This window comes from Mobula hypostoma, chromosome 17 (genome assembly GCF_963921235.1).
Source record: "Mobula hypostoma chromosome 17, sMobHyp1.1, whole genome shotgun sequence".
Classification (NCBI taxonomy): Eukaryota; Metazoa; Chordata; class Chondrichthyes; order Myliobatiformes; family Myliobatidae; genus Mobula; species Mobula hypostoma.
The window spans coordinates 41,788,706-41,806,889 of record NC_086113.1 but is presented as its reverse complement, the minus strand read 5'-3'; the positions used below and the strand labels follow the sequence as shown (position 1 = coordinate 41,806,889).

General features: G+C 38.4%; 1 protein-coding gene across 1 annotated transcript in view; it reads left to right on the top strand.

Annotated features, from left to right (window-relative positions):
- LOC134357972 (collagen alpha-3(VI) chain-like) overlaps nucleotides 1-18,184 on the top strand; it is a 112,938-nt gene that overhangs the window by 45,514 nt on the left and 49,240 nt on the right. Inside the window, exons 9-17 of the mRNA XM_063069800.1 lie at nucleotides 1,443-1,514; nucleotides 1,611-1,637; nucleotides 1,752-1,796; nucleotides 1,880-1,933; nucleotides 4,048-4,110; nucleotides 5,952-6,017; nucleotides 7,646-7,699; nucleotides 14,063-14,098; nucleotides 17,674-17,736. Coding sequence (XP_062925870.1) covers nucleotides 1,443-1,514; nucleotides 1,611-1,637; nucleotides 1,752-1,796; nucleotides 1,880-1,933; nucleotides 4,048-4,110; nucleotides 5,952-6,017; nucleotides 7,646-7,699; nucleotides 14,063-14,098; nucleotides 17,674-17,736 — 480 coding nt within the window. The remainder of the gene's footprint in view (nucleotides 1-1,442; nucleotides 1,515-1,610; nucleotides 1,638-1,751; nucleotides 1,797-1,879; nucleotides 1,934-4,047; nucleotides 4,111-5,951; nucleotides 6,018-7,645; nucleotides 7,700-14,062; nucleotides 14,099-17,673; nucleotides 17,737-18,184) is intronic.

The window sequence follows — 18,184 nt, the reverse complement described above, 5'->3', positions numbered from 1 at the left end:
GATATTCACCATTGCCTCCATTATGCCAACACACTCTTTGACTATCCATTATAAAGAGTGCTTAAATTTTAAGGAGTGTTTATCCAGCCCTTTCTGATTTTCATCAAATATCTGACTGTTCTAGAAATGTCAATAATCTTATTATTTGTCACAATCTACCTTGGCAACATTAGGACATACACTTATGCCAAATCAGGAAAATAATTGATTCCAGCAGTTGTTTTCTGGTGAGAACGCTGCTGTGTTTTAATTTTGACAAAGTACAGCTGTCTTATCACTTTACAATGTAGCATCAGGTTCAAACTTTACAAGATGTGTTCTTTTCTGAGTACCCTATGTGAAGTTATACAGCTAATACAAAAAGGTAATATGAAATAACTTTTGAACTACTCAGAAAGTAGTTCTGTCCCTTATCCCTAACTTTGAAACAAGAGGACACTTATCAATAAGTAAATTTCACCATTTTTCCATAGTTTCATAGACTGAAACTCAACACACTCTTTGCAAAATGTACCAGTGCATGCAGTACAACTGGGCTACCACAAATAAATGAGCTCCTCTTTGCAATGACGTATTAAATAACTTTGGCACAAGAATGAAAGTTATGGATGAACTGAGAAACAATAAATTGTTCTCCATGATTCTAAACTTATCTGCATTTTTTTCTGATCAGCAACAATTGACTCCATGAAGAATAGCATCTTGTCTGCTTTATTTAACTTTACTCATATTTATCTCTAGGTTAATAAACACATTTAATCACACATTTTATCTTCTTCTTCAGTAGCTGTCAAGCAGTACAAATCACAGCCACATATCATTAAAGGGAAGTATATCTTCCTTAAACCAATATCATCATTATATTTTTCTTTCATTGTTGAAAAGTAAGATGGCAGTATGTTCTATTACAGCGGCTTCTATGGGGTCAACAAAATGTCCTCTGGTGCTGCTTCCTCCAATGGTCGCTCAGTGGGAAGTGGGCTCTGTTGTGGTCGATTGTGAATTGATAGCGCACGTATTGGACTCTTTTATTGCGTGTTTATGATACCATTTGTACTTGCTGTATTGTGTGTGCTTTGTGCTGTGTGTGACAGTTGGTGCTCTGTTTTGCATCTTGATCCTCGAGTAATGCTGCCTCATTTGGCTGTATTCATGAGTATTCATGTATGGTTGAATGACAATTGAACTTTAACTGAATTGGACTGAATTGAAGTGTATACCTTAACATTTCTTAATTTGTGTATTTGTGTTGTTCATGAATATTTTATTCTTTAATCTCCATTTCACTATTAAGACTGTATTAAATAAATGGAAGTAAAAAAAGACAGAGAGAATTATTTTAATGTTGCCTTAAAGACACCATTGACAATGTGAGAAAAATACATTTCAATGTTTTACATGAAGTTTTGCAAGTTTAGCAATATTTTTATTGATGTTTCTAGGGTGAAAGAGGCCCAACAGGTCCAAATGGAACTCGTGGGATTGAAGGATGTCCAGGTACCAGAGGCTCAAAGGCAAGAAACTCTCCTTTTGGAAGTAGCTGACTAAAAATGTCTTGATTGATTGTACTTATGTATCTACAGTTTGTTTAAAGAGTTTCTGTTTTTCAGGGAATGGCAGGGTATCCCGGAGAGCAGGTACACTTATAATGTTTGTTCTAAGTTAAAATATTTAATTATTCATCAAGAATTTTTAATTTCCTAACAATTCTAATTTTTAAGCCAGTGTTTATAACTTTCCTACTGTAACAGGGTATTGACGGAATTGATGGCATTGATGGAATAGCAGGAGAGCAGGTAATTTTTTTAAAAGCAGATTTAGACTAAAAGATTATTTCTTGGTTTGTTATAAGTACTAATAAAATATTATGTACCTACAGGGCAACGGTGGTGTTGCGGGACCGCCTGGTAAAAAAGGAATGAGTGGAAATCCGGTACTGTCACTTTGTAATATTCAGAAAACGCATATCTATATTTATTTATTGCTTCTCATTCAAATGTTTGTTTCCCCATGAAATACAGTTCTTTACTCAATGCGTATGATTCATGAACATTGGTTCGTATTCCAAAGTGTCCTCTTTATAACTTACAACTTAAATGGCTGGATTTTGCCAACAGTTCTGATTGAAACTGTCAGTACATATATGGTTGCATGATCCTCATAGAAATCACTACTATACACCAAAATTTTTGATGCTTCTTTTATTTTCTCAAGCTTCCATTGTGACCTCATTTGTATGTTACAATTCCAGTTCGGTACCTATGAAAGCTTTAATGCATTTGTTTAAACGTGCGCTTTGCACTTGCTGGTTTATTTGCATACTGCAACAAAGCTACAGTGTGATCTGTTGAACAACTCCTTTAATGACATTATTATTCTGGGACACCTGAAATCCTTTGTAATTGGGACACAAGGGACTGCCAATGCTGGAAATTTATGAGCAACACACAGAAAGTTGGAGGAACTCAGCTGGTCAGGCTTGTACTTGACAGCTGTTAGCAAATTATATTGGGTCTAACCATAAAATCGGAGCTTGTATGTGACCAGGAAAAGAAAGCAGCAAAATGATAATTGGCTATAATTAACACCAATAATTGTCCGAGGCATATATGCACCTAAATTTTGTAAAAGGAAATATCAAAATAGCACTTACCTTTGTTACTCATTTAAATTAAAAAAGCATCTTATAATTTTAGTTGTTTGAGAATGCTAGTAGATAGTCTTAAAACATATTCATATTTTCTTTCATTTGTCAGCTTGAAATAAAGCATTAGCAGAATAAATTGGAGATTATAATTATATATCTCAACCTATTATTGTTGGAGGAGTGGGCTTATTTTTAAATATTTTAAAACTTACAATTGACTTAAAATGTGACCTCTTATAGAAATATATAAAATTATGAAAGGGATAGATAAGATAGAGGTGAGACTAGAACTAGGAGATACAGTCTCAAGGTTCGGGGAGTAGACTTAGGACGGAGTTGAGGGGGAACTGTTTTTCCCAGAGAGTAGTGAATCTGTGGCATTCTCAGCCCAATGAAGCACTGAAGGCTATCTCAGTAAATATATTTAAGACAAGGTTGGATAGATTTCTGCATAGTAGGAGAGTTAAGGGCTATGGGAAAAAGGCAGGTAGGTGGAGATGAGTCCATGGTCAGATCAGCCACGATCTTATTGAGTGGCAGAGCAGGCTTGATGGGGCAGATGGCCTACTCCTGTTCCAATTTCAGATATTCTTATGTTCAACTCAATTGCAGAATCTATTCTTAACCAACAGAAAGTCAAGTGACAATTTGGTAATTATTTCTGTCTCCAAATCACCCTGAAATATTATACACCCATGACATTTTTCACGTTCTTCAGTCAATCAGCTTTAATAAAAAAGACATACAGAGCTGAACTGTAAATTGGTAATGAGCTGAAAAGCCAAAAAATACAAGTAAAATTGCCCTGGTCTATTTTATTGACTCCATATTCTGAGAAAGAAAATTGAAAGAATAATTACTGTGTGAGAGTTATATTAGTAAGGATAAATATGCCCTTGTAGAATTTTTAAGTATTAAACAAAAATATCAAAACTTTGTCACTAATTGGTTGGAGTACTGAAGAAACAGAGGTACTGAAACACTAAATTAAGTACAAGCAAAGGAATCGTACAACAAGAATGTTGCAAATATTGCCCTAACACAGAAATATATTTTGTTTTTTTTCTGGCTTTATGCACCTGCATGTTTGAAATTCACATTATTTCCAGTGCCTTACAATGCACACAGGAAGCTCCGGTGCCTAAGGGGATTGTGAACATGCAATGATTTCATTGACCTTTATCTTCCACCTGTCTCTTCTTGGTAATGACAGTTTATGAAAGAAAGATGTCATTTATGTAAAGAATAATGATTGTTACACATCAGCAGGTCCCCATAGTAAAGTCAAAAAGGCAGTAATTTGGATATAAATTAATTAGATTTAACCTACTGTATGAATTGTATTTGGATTTCTACAAAAATATTTCCACATTTTTCTGATATTGTTTCATAATTTTTAGGGCAGCAAAGGCCAAAAAGGAGACATTGGTGAAATTGGTAAAGAAGGCTTACGCGGAGACCATGTAAGTACCACAGAATCTTCTGTCCCTGGTTAAAACAAATTTTTGAATTACGTGTTTATTCACTTGAGCTTTGGTGCAGGGACTTGAATTTTGGCTAGGATATAAGGTAATGCAGAAAAATTCCACTGAAGTAAAATGGTGGAAGAGGCATGAAGGCCCACTCTTATTTCTATCTCTTATATTCATGGAAACATAAAATACTGTATATTCTCAGATTTTATGCTCGGTAACATGCAGCTTTGTTTGATGGAAAATCTGAACAAAAGTTTAGATAGCAAACAAAGCCTCAGTTTGGGATTCAATCTGAGTATAAATTGATTACGTCCACAGCAGAAACTTGGCTCTTATCAACTAAAGTTATGTTTGAGGCAAGCTATTTTTCCTCTTGGAGGATAGTTGAATGAGAAACAAGCCTATTATCAATCTGACAATCTTCAACATAAGAACTATAACAAATGCTGTTGGAGTTCTCATAAAAATGAAGACTTTTGGATATTATCATTTTCATAGACATCTGTGGTTTGAGCGAGAAGCAAGGGCTTACATTTTTGACCTTAGACCTTTCTTCAGAATTGGAAGAACTTAGATTGTTAAATTGCTAGTGGAAAGCCATCATGGAAGGGTGTGGTGTCTTAGTCATTTCTAACATTTAATTCAGTGATCAGAGATTATCAGCATATTTCCTGGACCAGCAGTGCTGGTTACAATTATTTCTGAACATTTATAATTCCTATTAATCTATCTTGTTATTCATTGTCATTAAATTAACACCGCTTTGAATTTCACTATTATTCCATTCATCACTTAATCTCATTCTTTCCACTGAATTGCATCTATGCCCCAATTTCATTCATAAGGAAGTTACTAGTTCTTTCCTCTTCCTATTTTAACTGATGTTTCAAATGATTTTAAACTTCACCCAGTTTTGATGAAAGGTCATCAACTTGAAATGCTGGCTGTTTCCCTCTCCACAAATACTGCTTCATTTTCTGATTTTTCTTTTATAAAAAATTTAGCTAGTCATAATATTACCCAGTAGCTTGTAGAAGGAAAATGGATTTTATTATATCCATTGTGAAGTGGTGGAGAGAAAAGGTTGGAGTGGTTGTAATCCAAGTTCATCGGCTGAATGCAACTTTCCCATTGGGTATTAACTAAAGGCTCAAGGCAGGAGCTCAGTCTTCCCTTTCTGTGCTGGAGTTTTAACTGTATAACTTTGAATTAGGTACAGAAATGCTACAATTAAACCTGCAAGTTTTATGCCTCAGACTGGTGCTTAAAGGTGGTGATTATCATAATTGGCACACTAAATATTTACTACAGGTTAAATATTTTTACAGAAAAAATTATCTTTTGTTGAAATCATTACTAACTGGTAGATTAGATGTATTAAATTATCCAATTAAAAGAGAAGATGTTGAAACAAGCTCATCAATTTGGTAGTAGGTATGGAGAAAGAAATAGGGTTAAATTTCAGACTGATGATTGTACTTCAGAACTAGGAAATATGGTAAAGTTATTGTGAAGGAGAATGGATGGAAAGGATAAAGTGAATGTGTGTGAAATTAAGTAGTTGTATTTATATGAATACCATATTACACTGTGTGACTCCTTAATTCATTTTATCTATAGATATGAAGGCTTTATCATTTAAACTAGCAACATTATGATTGACCTTGTGTCTTATGTGTTAAAGGGGGCAAATTATATTTGTTTGCAGAATTCATTGAAAATCCCAGAATCATTGTTTCATAGAAAACACATATTCCCTGACAGCATTCTACTGAAAACTAAGTTCCTTGCTTTTGGTGGATTAATGGACTTTATTTCATTTTTTGAAGGGTGAATCTGGTAAAAACAATAACATTCGAGGTCCAAAGGGTGTAAAAGGGGACACTGGATTTGCGGTGAGCTATTTTCATGTTTCTATATGTAATAGTTTACTAGTTATCACATGTGATTTTGCTGAAAATGAAACGATTGCGTGTGATTGTTTTATGTTATTGTTAACCTGCAAATAATCCAGCCACTTGATGCATGATTACACAGTAGAGGTTCTGCAGGAAGATAAAAAAAGTGAGCAGAATGAAAATCAGAAATGAAAAAGAAACCCAAGAAATTATAGAAGCATTCAGAAGGAAATGGCAGCAGCTGTAGAAAGGAAAGTAGTTAATATTTCAGGACTGAGTCCCTGTATCAGAACTTGGCAGAAGGAAAAATAAAACAATTTCTGTTTTCAGGAGCAGAGAAGGTGAGGAAGGGTAAAACCAAGGGAGCATCTCTGACAGGGTGAGACCAAGCAGGTTAATAAGGGCTCATACAAGGCATTGTGCTTCTTTTTTTTTATTCCACCCCGCCCCTCCCCCAACCCACAACCCTGGTATGGTAAAAATTTCTTCCTCATTTGCAATTGAAAAATAGCAAAAATAAAATTCGATCAAGTAAGGTATGAGGTCCTAATGTGTATTAATGAAGTATATATTACTACACTAAGCAGATAGTAGAAGCACGGGAAGACGGGTATCCATACTAATTCAGTAACCGAGGAAGTGTAATGATGGTAATAAGGCCAAAAAGGAGCCCCATATTTTTTCATACGTTGCTGGTTTCCTCCTCACACTATACAAGATCTTTTCAGGTTTACTACAGGATGTTAACTCAGACATTATGCTTCTTAACAAGAAAGTGATTCCCTGGAGTTACTGATGCTACATTATTAACTTTGCAAAATATGTTTTAGGCTTAATCTGACTGTGATTTTCAAATTGATGCTAAATCTATTCATTAATGACGCAACAAATCTAGCAGGGAACTTGTACGATAATTATTTGCACAATTACTCTTTAACTGATAACTAAGGCAAACAACTAAAACTGCATGCTTCATTCACAAGGCTTTAGAAGTTCTTAAAAACTCAAATATTTAAAAAAAGATCTTTTCTCTTACTTTTTCCTTCTCTGGTCTCTTAAATCGTTCTTTTTATAGAATCATAGCCATGCAGCAAACAAATAGCCTTTTGGGCCACCACTTTCATGGCAACCATGCAGAACACCAAGTATTCATCTGTACTAATCCCATTCGCCAGAACTTGGCTGATAGTTTTCTGTGCCATGTCAGTCTTTGGCATTCATTGAAAATGCTTGGAATCCTGTAATACTCCCTGGAGATACACACGATTACTTTCAAAATGTTTGTATTTGCCTAATTAAAAAGTAATACATTAAAAACTTGTCAGTTCCATTCAAAATTATAATGTTGTACCACAGTTTACAGTTATACATCCAGTAGATCCAAAATGCCCTAGAAAGTGAGGTGCTGTGTTAATATTAGATATCCAAGTGAAGTCATACTACAGGATCCATGGATGGCATACTTTACAATTACTCAATAAAGTTAAGATGATATTCCTATATAATTGATACAAATACCGTATACCCAATATAATTTCCAAAATCTTGGAGCTTTTTCCCCACCTTTATTCAATGGATTTGCAGGAGTAAACTGAACTAACAATGGAACACTTTTTTTTTAACAGGGTGATACAGGAGGGGATGGTGTTCCAGGAAAACGTGGTAGGGCTGGAAAACCTGTAAGATATTTTCTTTGCTTATAATTATAAGGACTATAGTTAATTCAGTTGATTATTCCTTAGATAACCTCATTATTGCTGTTTTATTTTGCTCCAAATTCTTCAGTTATTTAATATTACTCATGGATCTGGGGGTGGGGATGACTTGGTAGAGTACAGATTGTAAGTGAAGAGTAACTTATGTTCTATGTAGGTAATTAGGCATCATTTAGTGTCAATATATCTCAAAAATTTGATAGACGAGTGGCGGACTGCTGAATGTACATTATGCTGCCTAAAATCAAAATTGTTTCTCATATAAATAGAGGTAACATCCACCAGCTAACCTTTGACTCATTATGATATGAGAAGAGGAATAACACGTAGTTACGGACATATTGTATCATAGAATTGTGGCTCAGACTTGGTTCACTTGGACCATTGAGTTCATACCAGCTTCCTCTGTTATATCCTGTACCCATGCGGGTAAATTTCTTTCAATTGCCTAACTAATTCCCTTTCAGAGGTCACATTATAATTACTCCCAACAGAATAAAAGTTTTTTCTTACAACAAGTCCCTGTACTTTTCTTGTCATTTGGAATCAGTGTCTCCTGAAGCTAGACCCAAGCAGCTTATCTCTGTTTACCCTACCTACAACTACCAGAATCTTCCGTATTTTCATCAAATCTCCCCGCAATCTTCTTTGCTCCAAGAGGTACAAGCCCAGCTTCTTACCTCCATCTTAGTGGGATTTGTTGGTCTTAGAAGGAAAAAGCCTGGAATTCGTCAGATGGCTTAATGAGATGGAAAAGAATTTTAAAAGCAGAATCTCAAATGTAGTGATCTCTGGATGGTGCTCATGGCATTACAAATAATAAGACAAAGAAGGTTAACATGTGATTGAAGGAATATTGCAGCTGAGAGGATTTTCCAGTACAAGAGCATCAAGGCCAACTCTGTGGCAAAACATGAATGGGTTGTGCCCTACACAGTTAGGATTGATGGCCTCTTGAGAAGACTATCTAATACTGCAGTGGAGTTAACAGAGAATGGACCTTGAGAAGAAACATCCTGGCTAGAGAAACAAAGGGGAAATATGTATCCTAGTGTGAAGGACGGATGGCAAATAAAAGGGTCTAACATGGTGCAAACTGAAATAATGATTATGTCTCAGCAAAATGCCTTCGGTGCTGAATGTCACACTTAAGAAGGAAGGTTATGATACTGAAATAGTGCAGAGAAGATTTCCTGAACTATCAGCTGGAATGAAGTATTTGGTTTAATGGGAAGACTAGAGAAACTGGCAATCTTCTTAAAGTGGAGGAAAGGTTTGATTGCAAATCATTGAAGAGTTTTGATAAAATAAGTAGCAGGTATTCCAACTGGTGGAACCTTGATGAGAAAATCTGCAGATGCTGGAAATCCAAGGCAACACACACAAAATGCTGGAGGAACTCAGCAGGTCAGGCAGCATCTGTGGGAAAGAGTAAACAGTCCACATTTTGGGCCGAAACCCTTCATCAGGACTGATGGAACCTTGTTGTGCTGGATCAAGTGGTGAACACCGGGGTCGGGAATGATGGCCTCCCCTCTGAATATCTCATCTGTGGGACAAAGCCTATTCAGGCTGATCCAGAAATGGAAACTTGACACATGTATTCTTGATTGAAATGGGTGGGCCTGGATTGCTGATCTGGATTGTAACATGCTGTTCTTGGCATTCTCACTGTTTAGATTCCTGTTGCTATTTTGTGGCTTAAATTGCTGCCTTCCTTGCAGCAACACATGGTCTCCTGTGAGTTGGTGTCAAAATTGCACTTCATTATGCTGTGTAGAAATATCCCTGAAGGGGATCTTCTTTTCATTTTCCATATTCCCTTCTGACATGGAAGAAGGCTGTTTAGCCTGCTGACTGTGTCAGCTCTCAGCACAATCTCATACCTCCATTAAATTTCCTCGCAAACTATATATCCAATATTCCCATCAGTTTGCAACTGTCCTCCAAAGCTGAATTCCTCATGCATCACAGTGTAGCACGCAGAGACTAAACAATTATCTGATGACTTGTTTTCCCTTCCTTATTGAAGTGGAGGATGCAATGTATGTTGTGTGTTATGTACTGTAAGTTTGTTGATATTTGCTTCTTTAAAACTGTAATACTTTCAAGAATTGTTCCATGTGCCAACCTGCGGACTGGTGTTTGAACAGTGTTTCAGCACAGAAAGGGCCAAATGAAGTTATTTGTAACAAAATCACCATAAACATATCGGACTTTAGTAGCCTCCTCATCATGCTGGTTCAAGACGAGAGCTGACAAACTGTATATTATCATTTTCTGCTAGTTACTGAATGACCTGGAAAGTAAATGGAGGCACTGGTCAAAATAATGGTCTCTGCCTAATGCAGCATCCTTCATCAACCTTCATGACCATTGAAGTGCTGCAATATCATCATCCTAATAATAATAATAGGCATCTGCTAGTCTCGTGAGACCATGGATTTGTGCCTTGGAAGGTCTCCAGGGCTCAGGCCTGGGCAAGATTGTATGGAAGACTGGCAGTTGCCCATGCTGCAAGTCTCCCCTCTCCACACCACCGATGTTGTCCAAGGGAAGGGCACTAGGGCTGATACAGCTTGGCACCGGTGTCGTTGCAGAGCAATGTGTAGTTAAGTGCCTTGCTCGAGGACACAACACGCTGCCTCACCAGAGCTAGTGACCTTCAGATCACGAAACTGATGCTTTAACCACTTGGCCATGTGTCAACACTATCATCCATTTTTCCACCATCAAGCATGTTTTTTCCACTCGTATATCTTCCTTACCCTGATAGCAGGATTCTCTGCTGATGTACCGTGGATGCAATCAGGAAAGGTTCCATTAAGTATCTATCCAGTACCCAATAGTCAGCATAGCAATCTCTGTCGCATCTCATAGATTGGTACTGAGCTCTCTGCATTAGGAAGATAGCCCAATGCCCAGACTTAAGACTTCAGCCCACAGGAACAAGCAGAAAGCACACAGGAATTTGGTCACATTGCAGACTTCTCCAATGAGTAAGCATTCAGAAACTGAAATTGTTTTCTTAGGATGACCTTTCTGCCAGGAACAGTTAGTTTCAGGCATAGTATATTCGCTCAGTGACCACTTTATTGGGTACACCTGCTTATTAATGTACATAGCTAGTAAACCAATCATGTGGCAGCAACTCTATGCATACATATATGCTCAAGGGGTTCAGTTGTTGTTCAGATCAACCATCAGAATGGGGAAGAAATGTGACAATGGAGTGACCGTTAGCGCCAGACAGGGTAGTCTGAGTATCTCAGAAAATGCTGATGTCCTGCAATATCCACACACAATAATCTCTAGAGTTTACAGAGAATGGTGCTAAAAACAAAAAAAAACATTCAGAGAATGATAGTTCTGTTAGTGCAAATGTCTTGTTGATGAGAGAGGTCCAAGGAGAATAGCCAGACTCATTCAAGCTTGACAGTAACTCAAATAACCACACGTTACAACACTGGTGTCAGAGGAGCATCTCTGAATGCACAACACATTGAACTGCCGTGGATGGGTTACTGCGGCAGACGACAACACACATACATTCAGTAGCTGCTTATATTTTGCATAAGCCAAAAGTTGGCACTGTTCCACCAAGGCTGTTTAGGTCTCTTGTACTCATTGGAAGGACTTTCCCACCATCTTATTGCAGATTGCAGTTAGGTTGAAGGGTGGTATTTAAACTGTGACCGGTGAAGTCAGACTGAATATCCTATTTTGTATCGACACAAGAGCTTCTGCAGCATCTGGAGATCTTGAGCAACACGCACAAAACACTGGAGGAGCTCAACAGGTCAGGTAGCATCTATGGAGGGAAATCAACAGCCGACATTTGGGGCCAAGGCCTTTCCTCTTCCTGCAATGATCAGTCTCTCTGCAACTCCCTCACCTACTCGTTCCTCCTCACAGATTTCCTTCCAGGCGCTTATCTCTGCAACTGTGCTAAGTGCTACACCACATCCCTCACCACCATTCAGGGGTCTAAACAGTCCTTTCAGGTGGAGTGTTAGATGGATCTGTGGAGCTTAGATACTGCATCCTGTGCTCTCAGTGCAGCCTCCTCTCCGTCGATGAGAACCAATGCAGATTGGGGGACCGCTTCATCAAGCACCCTTGCTCCATCTGCTGCAAATGCCAGGATCTCCCAGTGGCCACCCATTTCAATTCCACTGCCCTGCCGATCCTTGTCCCCCTCAACTACCATGACAAAGATAAATGCAGGTGGGAAAAACAGCACCCTACATCGTGGTTGTTAGTAAACTGATGGCGTGAACATCAATTTCTCTGGCTTCTGGTAACCACGCCCTTCCCCACCCACACACTTCGTTTTTTCTTCATCCCGATAGCCCTCACACCACTTCACTCCCCCTCCCCACCCTCATGTCTTGCTCGTCACTTCCTTCTGGTTCTCCACTTCCATTTCTGTATTCCATGGCTGACTGTCCTCTCCTATTAGTTTCATTCTTCAGCTCTTTACCTCTTCTACCTATTGCCTCCAATCTTCTCACATCATCATCCCCCCTCCCCCACCAACCTACCTTCCCCCTCACCTGCTGTTACCTATGGCTCCAACACGAGGAAATCTGCAGATGCTGGAATTTCAAGCAACACACATGAAAGTTGCTGGTGAACGCAGCAGGCCAGGCAGCATCTCAAGGAAGAGGTACAGTCGATGATTTGGGCCGAGACCCTTCATCAGGACTAACTGAAAGAAGAGCTAGTAAGAGATTTGAAAATGGTAGGGGGAGCGGAGATCCAAAATGATAGGAGAAGACAGGAGGGGGAGGGATGGAGCCAAGAGCTGGACAGTTGATTGGCAAAAGACCCGACACAGACTGGGAGATCGTTTCGCTGAACACCTATGCTCTGTCCGCCAGAGAAAGCAGGATCTCCCAGTGGTCACACATTTTAATTCCACGTACCATTCCCATTCTGATATGTTTATCCACGGCCTCCTCTATTGTAAAGATGAAGCCACACTCAGGTTGGAGGAACAACACCTTATATTCCATCTAGGTAGCCTCCAACCTGATGGCATGAACACTGACTTCTCAAACTTCTGCTAATGCCCCACCTCCCCCTCGTACCCCATCCATTATTTATTTATATACACACATTCTTTTTCTCTCTCTCTCCTTTTTCTCCCGCTGTCCCTCTCACTATACGCCTTACCCATCCTCTGGGTTTTTCTCCCCTCCCCCTTTCTTTCTCTCTAGGCCTCCTGTCCCATGATCCTCTCATATCCCTTTTGCCAGTCAACTGTCCAGCTCTTGGCTCCATCCCTTCCCCTCCTGTCTGCTCCTATCATTTCAGATCTCCCCCTCCCCGTCCCCCTCCCACTTTCAAACCTCTTACTAGCTCTTCTTTCAGTTAGTCCTGACGAAGGGTCTCGGCCCAAAATGTCGACTGTACCTCTTCCTAGAGATGCTGCCTGACCTGCTGCGTTCACCAGCAACTTTGATGTGTGTTGCTTCACCTATGGCTCACCAGTTTAGCATTCCTTCTCCCTCCCGCCTTTTTATTCTGGCTTCTGCCCCTTCTTTTCCAGTCCTGATCAGGGGTCTCGGCCCAAAACGTCAAGCGTTTCCTTCCCACCATAGGTGTTACCTGACCAGTTGAGTTCCCCCAGTATATTGTGTGTGTTGCATCCTGTTTTACATGTAGAGAGGCTGCAGCACACCAATACTGAAGACCAAGCAGAATCCAATATCAATTTAGGAGCAGCATCGCACAGGGAAACCTGGCAACACTGTTCAGAGAACCTCAGAGCTGAAGTTCCAACTATTTTTGCTACATTTTCAAACGGTGTAAGAGTGGCTGACAAGGTTCATTTAATTCCAAAAAGAAATGCATTGGATAATTCCCATGTTCTTATGTTTTATTGTTAAATGTAATCTTTCATCATCCCAATTAAGCATCTGCAGTGTTAACAACCTTCACTCATTAGTTATCTCTCTCTTAATTGTATAAACACTGCTTGAATGAAGAATAAGCCAGAGTTTTGTAAGTTAAATTTATAGCACCTCTGAAATTCAGTTCTTAATGACCCTCTTCTAACCTCTACCCTTTCATTCTCATTCTAATCTACAGCACCAGGCTCCACCCCATCCATTTCCGGTGCAAATAATTCTCCTTCATCTCATCATTCCTTGAAAAGGCTGAAACTGACTCAAATGTTAAACATAAATATACAACCGTTTCCTTTCTCATTTGATGACCAGAAATTAGAAAAATAATCTCCAAAAATGTTAAGACTGGCAAGGCATGATCTCAATTTAACTGGTAATTTAACTTTAACGTGTAATACTTTATATGTTTTAGGGTGTCCCTGGTCACAGAGGACCATCTGGGCAAGATGTGAGTGATTTTTTTTCATTCGAATTACTCTCACTGCTTTATATTGTTGTGGTACATATCACATAATCTTTATGTGGGGTTTTTGTGTATCAAATCTGATGGATTGCAATCAATTTTTCCTATCTTGTACATTCCTATCTGCTAATGTAACCAACAAAACCAATGGGAATATGCCGATTGAGGAAATAAAATCAAAATGTGCAATTCTAATTCACACATGCTTTATAAGTTCACACTTTCAATTCTGTGCCATTACTTAGCTGCTGCATCTGTGCTTGAAGTCGTTATGGTAAGGTCTACTCAACTAGCCAAATGCTGTTGGATTTGGAACCGTTTTGTAACTAAGCAATTATAGACTTATTTTCAAGAATGAAGCTGCTGAAGCCAGTGGGAAAATCTAATGTAATTTCTCCCTCAAATTGAGTGACTTAATTCAGAAAATAATATCAACAGTTTGGGTCTGGAGTTACAAAAAGGGCTGGTTTCCATTCCTATTGGACATCTGGGAACCAGATGCGACACTTTTATAATCAACCCACATCAAGGTTACCAGTATGGATACTAGTTTAGTATTCCAGATTTATCAAACCAGGTTTAAATATCACAGTTGTCTTGTGGGATTGAAATTGAAGTCTCCAAGTCCAATGTCTGGGTTTAAAATTCTATTTCCAATACGTTTTCAGCAGATGTTAGCCTTTTTATTTTGTTTTGACCCACCAGTCTTATAGTGATTTATGAATGTGTTAAATATTTATATTAAAAAATTATTGATAATTTCTTCCCTCATGCATTCTTTGAGAAAGCTTATAGCAGCCTCCTAATGTTTGTGCCATAAATAGCTATTCAGCATTTTCCACCTGGCAAAAACTCTTCATAACGAAGTCTAGTTTCCCCTTATTTCCAGTATTAATGATTTCACAAGCAGAATTCTCAAGATAGTGATCATAGTTTAAAACATGATGCATCATGTACTACATGTTTCCATACTCCAATTCTCTCATATCAAACATCACACTTTGTTCCAAATTTAAAGTAATCTTAAAAATGGAATGGGAAACAGTCATTGGTCAGGATCCTAAAATTTGCAAGTACAGCAGATTCTGTTAATTGGGGCACATTGGGATCAGTACTTTTAGGCCCAGTTAAGCAGATGCCCCAATTAGCTGAAGTTTCATGGAAATAGTTAAAAAGGTATAAAAAAGATTGTGTTTAAAAATTAAGTATTTAACTGAAATGCAGAACAAATTAGAACATGACCAATACTACTACAGTACTATAAAACTGTATACAGCTTGATCACCCCTAATCTGAAATGCTTGGGGCCAGAATTATTTTGGATTTTGGATTTTGGAATATTTGACTCTATATAATGAGCTACCTAGGGGATACAACCCAAGTCTAACCATGAAATCCATTTCCATTATATATACAGCTTATACATACACCCTAAGGTAGTTTTATGTATGTATTTTAATAATTTTGTGCATGAAACAGTAATGTGTACATTGACCCATCAGAAAGGTAAGCTATCACTACCTCAGCCGCCCAGGTGGATAATCCGTGGCTGTTTGGCATCACATCATTCCCGACCCTGAATTTATGTGCTACCGGTAAGCACTCTTTGTCTTACACTTGTTCATCACTTATACGTACAGATGTGGCCATTCAACGTGTTGGATTTTCATCAGCAATGAGCTTGGAAAACTTATCAATGAATCTCTCTGCTGCTTTGTGATCAGCAAACGCATGATCACCACAACTCTTTGAAAATTTAATTTGTGCCTTTCCTTAAATTTCTGCAACTTGCTGAATATTCACAACTACCTTCAGATTTTAGTTTGTCATGATAGATCTTTGCTTGTTTCATGATCAGCATACTTTTAAGCAGCATATGTTCACTCTGACGCTGATGAATCCACTCTCTCAATACACAATTGAGATTTTCATTTTTTACTTCATGCAGTGTTTTTCCATTTTTCTTTCAGTTCTTTTCATTACATATATGAGGTCACTTCTCAGCATTGTCTGCGGCATGGAGAGACCTATGCATCACCTAGGAACCTTCCCAGTGCCTCTGGAATTTTCCATTTGTGACGTCGTGTCAGGGCTCAAAAAAATTCAGATTTGAGAGGGTTTCAGATTTGTAATTTCAGATCAGAGGTGTTCAACCTGTAGTTATCGACATAGAAATGAAGCCAGTTTATGCTGCTGTGCTCTTTTGATTGACTGTAAATGAACAAAATCAGGACAGTCTTCATATAACTGTATCCTCCAATTTTTCATTTTCATTGTAACATTCAAGATAATTGTCAATACCTTCAGATTATTTCTAGTTTCTAACTTGTTGAAGTAGCAAAATCATTTCATTTTCACTCCCATCCGTTTCAGGAATCTTTGTGCCTGGATGCTTGAAACCGCAGTGAACGAAACCGTTCTGAATTGTCTTACTGCTTATTTATCGCCAACTATCAGTGACAAAAATCACTGCTTCTTGAACACAAACACACGCAACAGTTACTATTTAAAAGCTGCTTGCTCTAAGCACTGGGTACCGTCTAACCTCCGCACAAGTGCACATGACCAATGCTAGTTAGAAACTGTTCGGCAACAGCCTGCTGCCCCAATTAAATGGCATAGTGTCTCAAATAAACAAAGGAAATCCCAGCCATTTTCTTGATTAGCTTTTGTTCTTTAAGAGTTGTCCCAAATATGCAGTTGTCCTGATTAGCCAGTGGCCCAATTAAGCAGAATCCACTGTATTTTATTGAGAAAAATTAGTTACAAGAAGCACATTACAGGTGGATCTTAATATTAATAACATGGAATCTCCTTGACCTTTTATACACTGTTTGGTTGACGAAAAAAAGTTCCAATTTGCGAATTTCGAGTAGTTAATGCATTCACAGCCCAGCATTCCATCACGCATTTATGAGAATTTGAGCTCACTTTGAAACAACTTTGTTACCAGCAATGGATACTGTGATATTCTGCGTTCAGAGTTTCAGAATAGGTATTACCCAAAAACTCTTAATCCATTATTCAACTATCTGGAAATCCCAATGGTTTAGCATCTGGTTCAACAGGTAATGTTTGTCTGAGCAACTTCTGAGAGAGCAGGGCCCCAGTTTGCATGCTATCTTCCACTCATGGGGTTTGGGTTCCCACCTTCCCTCCCCCATCACTTGGGCCGCAGTTACCATACCTATTTTTCTAATTTGGAGCTCCATCTCCAGTTCCTATTCTCTTCCAACTCACCGTGCCCCTGGTTTCCCATGCTCCCATTCATCTCAATGGGGACCTGGTTTCAGCACTCTCCGTCAATTGATTTAGGTCCCATTTAAAATTACCTGGTTTGCCTGGAAAATATATTATCATCCTGTTTAACATCAAAAACAAATGGGGAGAATAATGCAGAAATTTTACTAATCCGGCAGCACCAAATTCTTGTATGTGCTGGATTACTGGAATTTTACAATATATTAAAACTTAAAATCAAGTGCAGTTTTTAAAAATTAAATTATGTTCCAAAATTAAGGATCTGTATCATCAAGTAATACTTGTCTGTTTCTATATAGGGTAACGTTGGAAAACGTGGTAAGAGAGGACGCATTGGAAGTCAAGGATTCCAAGGCCCACAGGTAGTCAATAGTAACAATGAGCATTTAATTAAAACGTCAGTGGTATGGACATTCACAGTACAACAGTTCTGATTCTCATTAATCTCTTTGGTTATTTCGATTAAGGCATGCTCATCCTGTTTTACTGCTGTCCTCCCTTCAAAGGTATTCTTCCTCATTTGACAAATTTCTGCTTCTTCACCCCAGCAATTAATTCAGCCATCAAGGTTGCTGCAGTCAAATCTAACCCCTGTACTTTATCAACACCACAAAGTGCAATGTCAGGGGATATGGGGCAACAGGACAAACTCATGAAGGGAAGTTAAAAGCTCAACATAGTTCAATGGGAAATAAGTTAGGATGCATAATGATCTTCAGATTCATTATCACCCAGTGTTCATTACCGTCCAGTGTCAAAGTTAACGTTATTATTCGCATTCAAAGTAAGAGGAAAAAAATATCAGAGTCT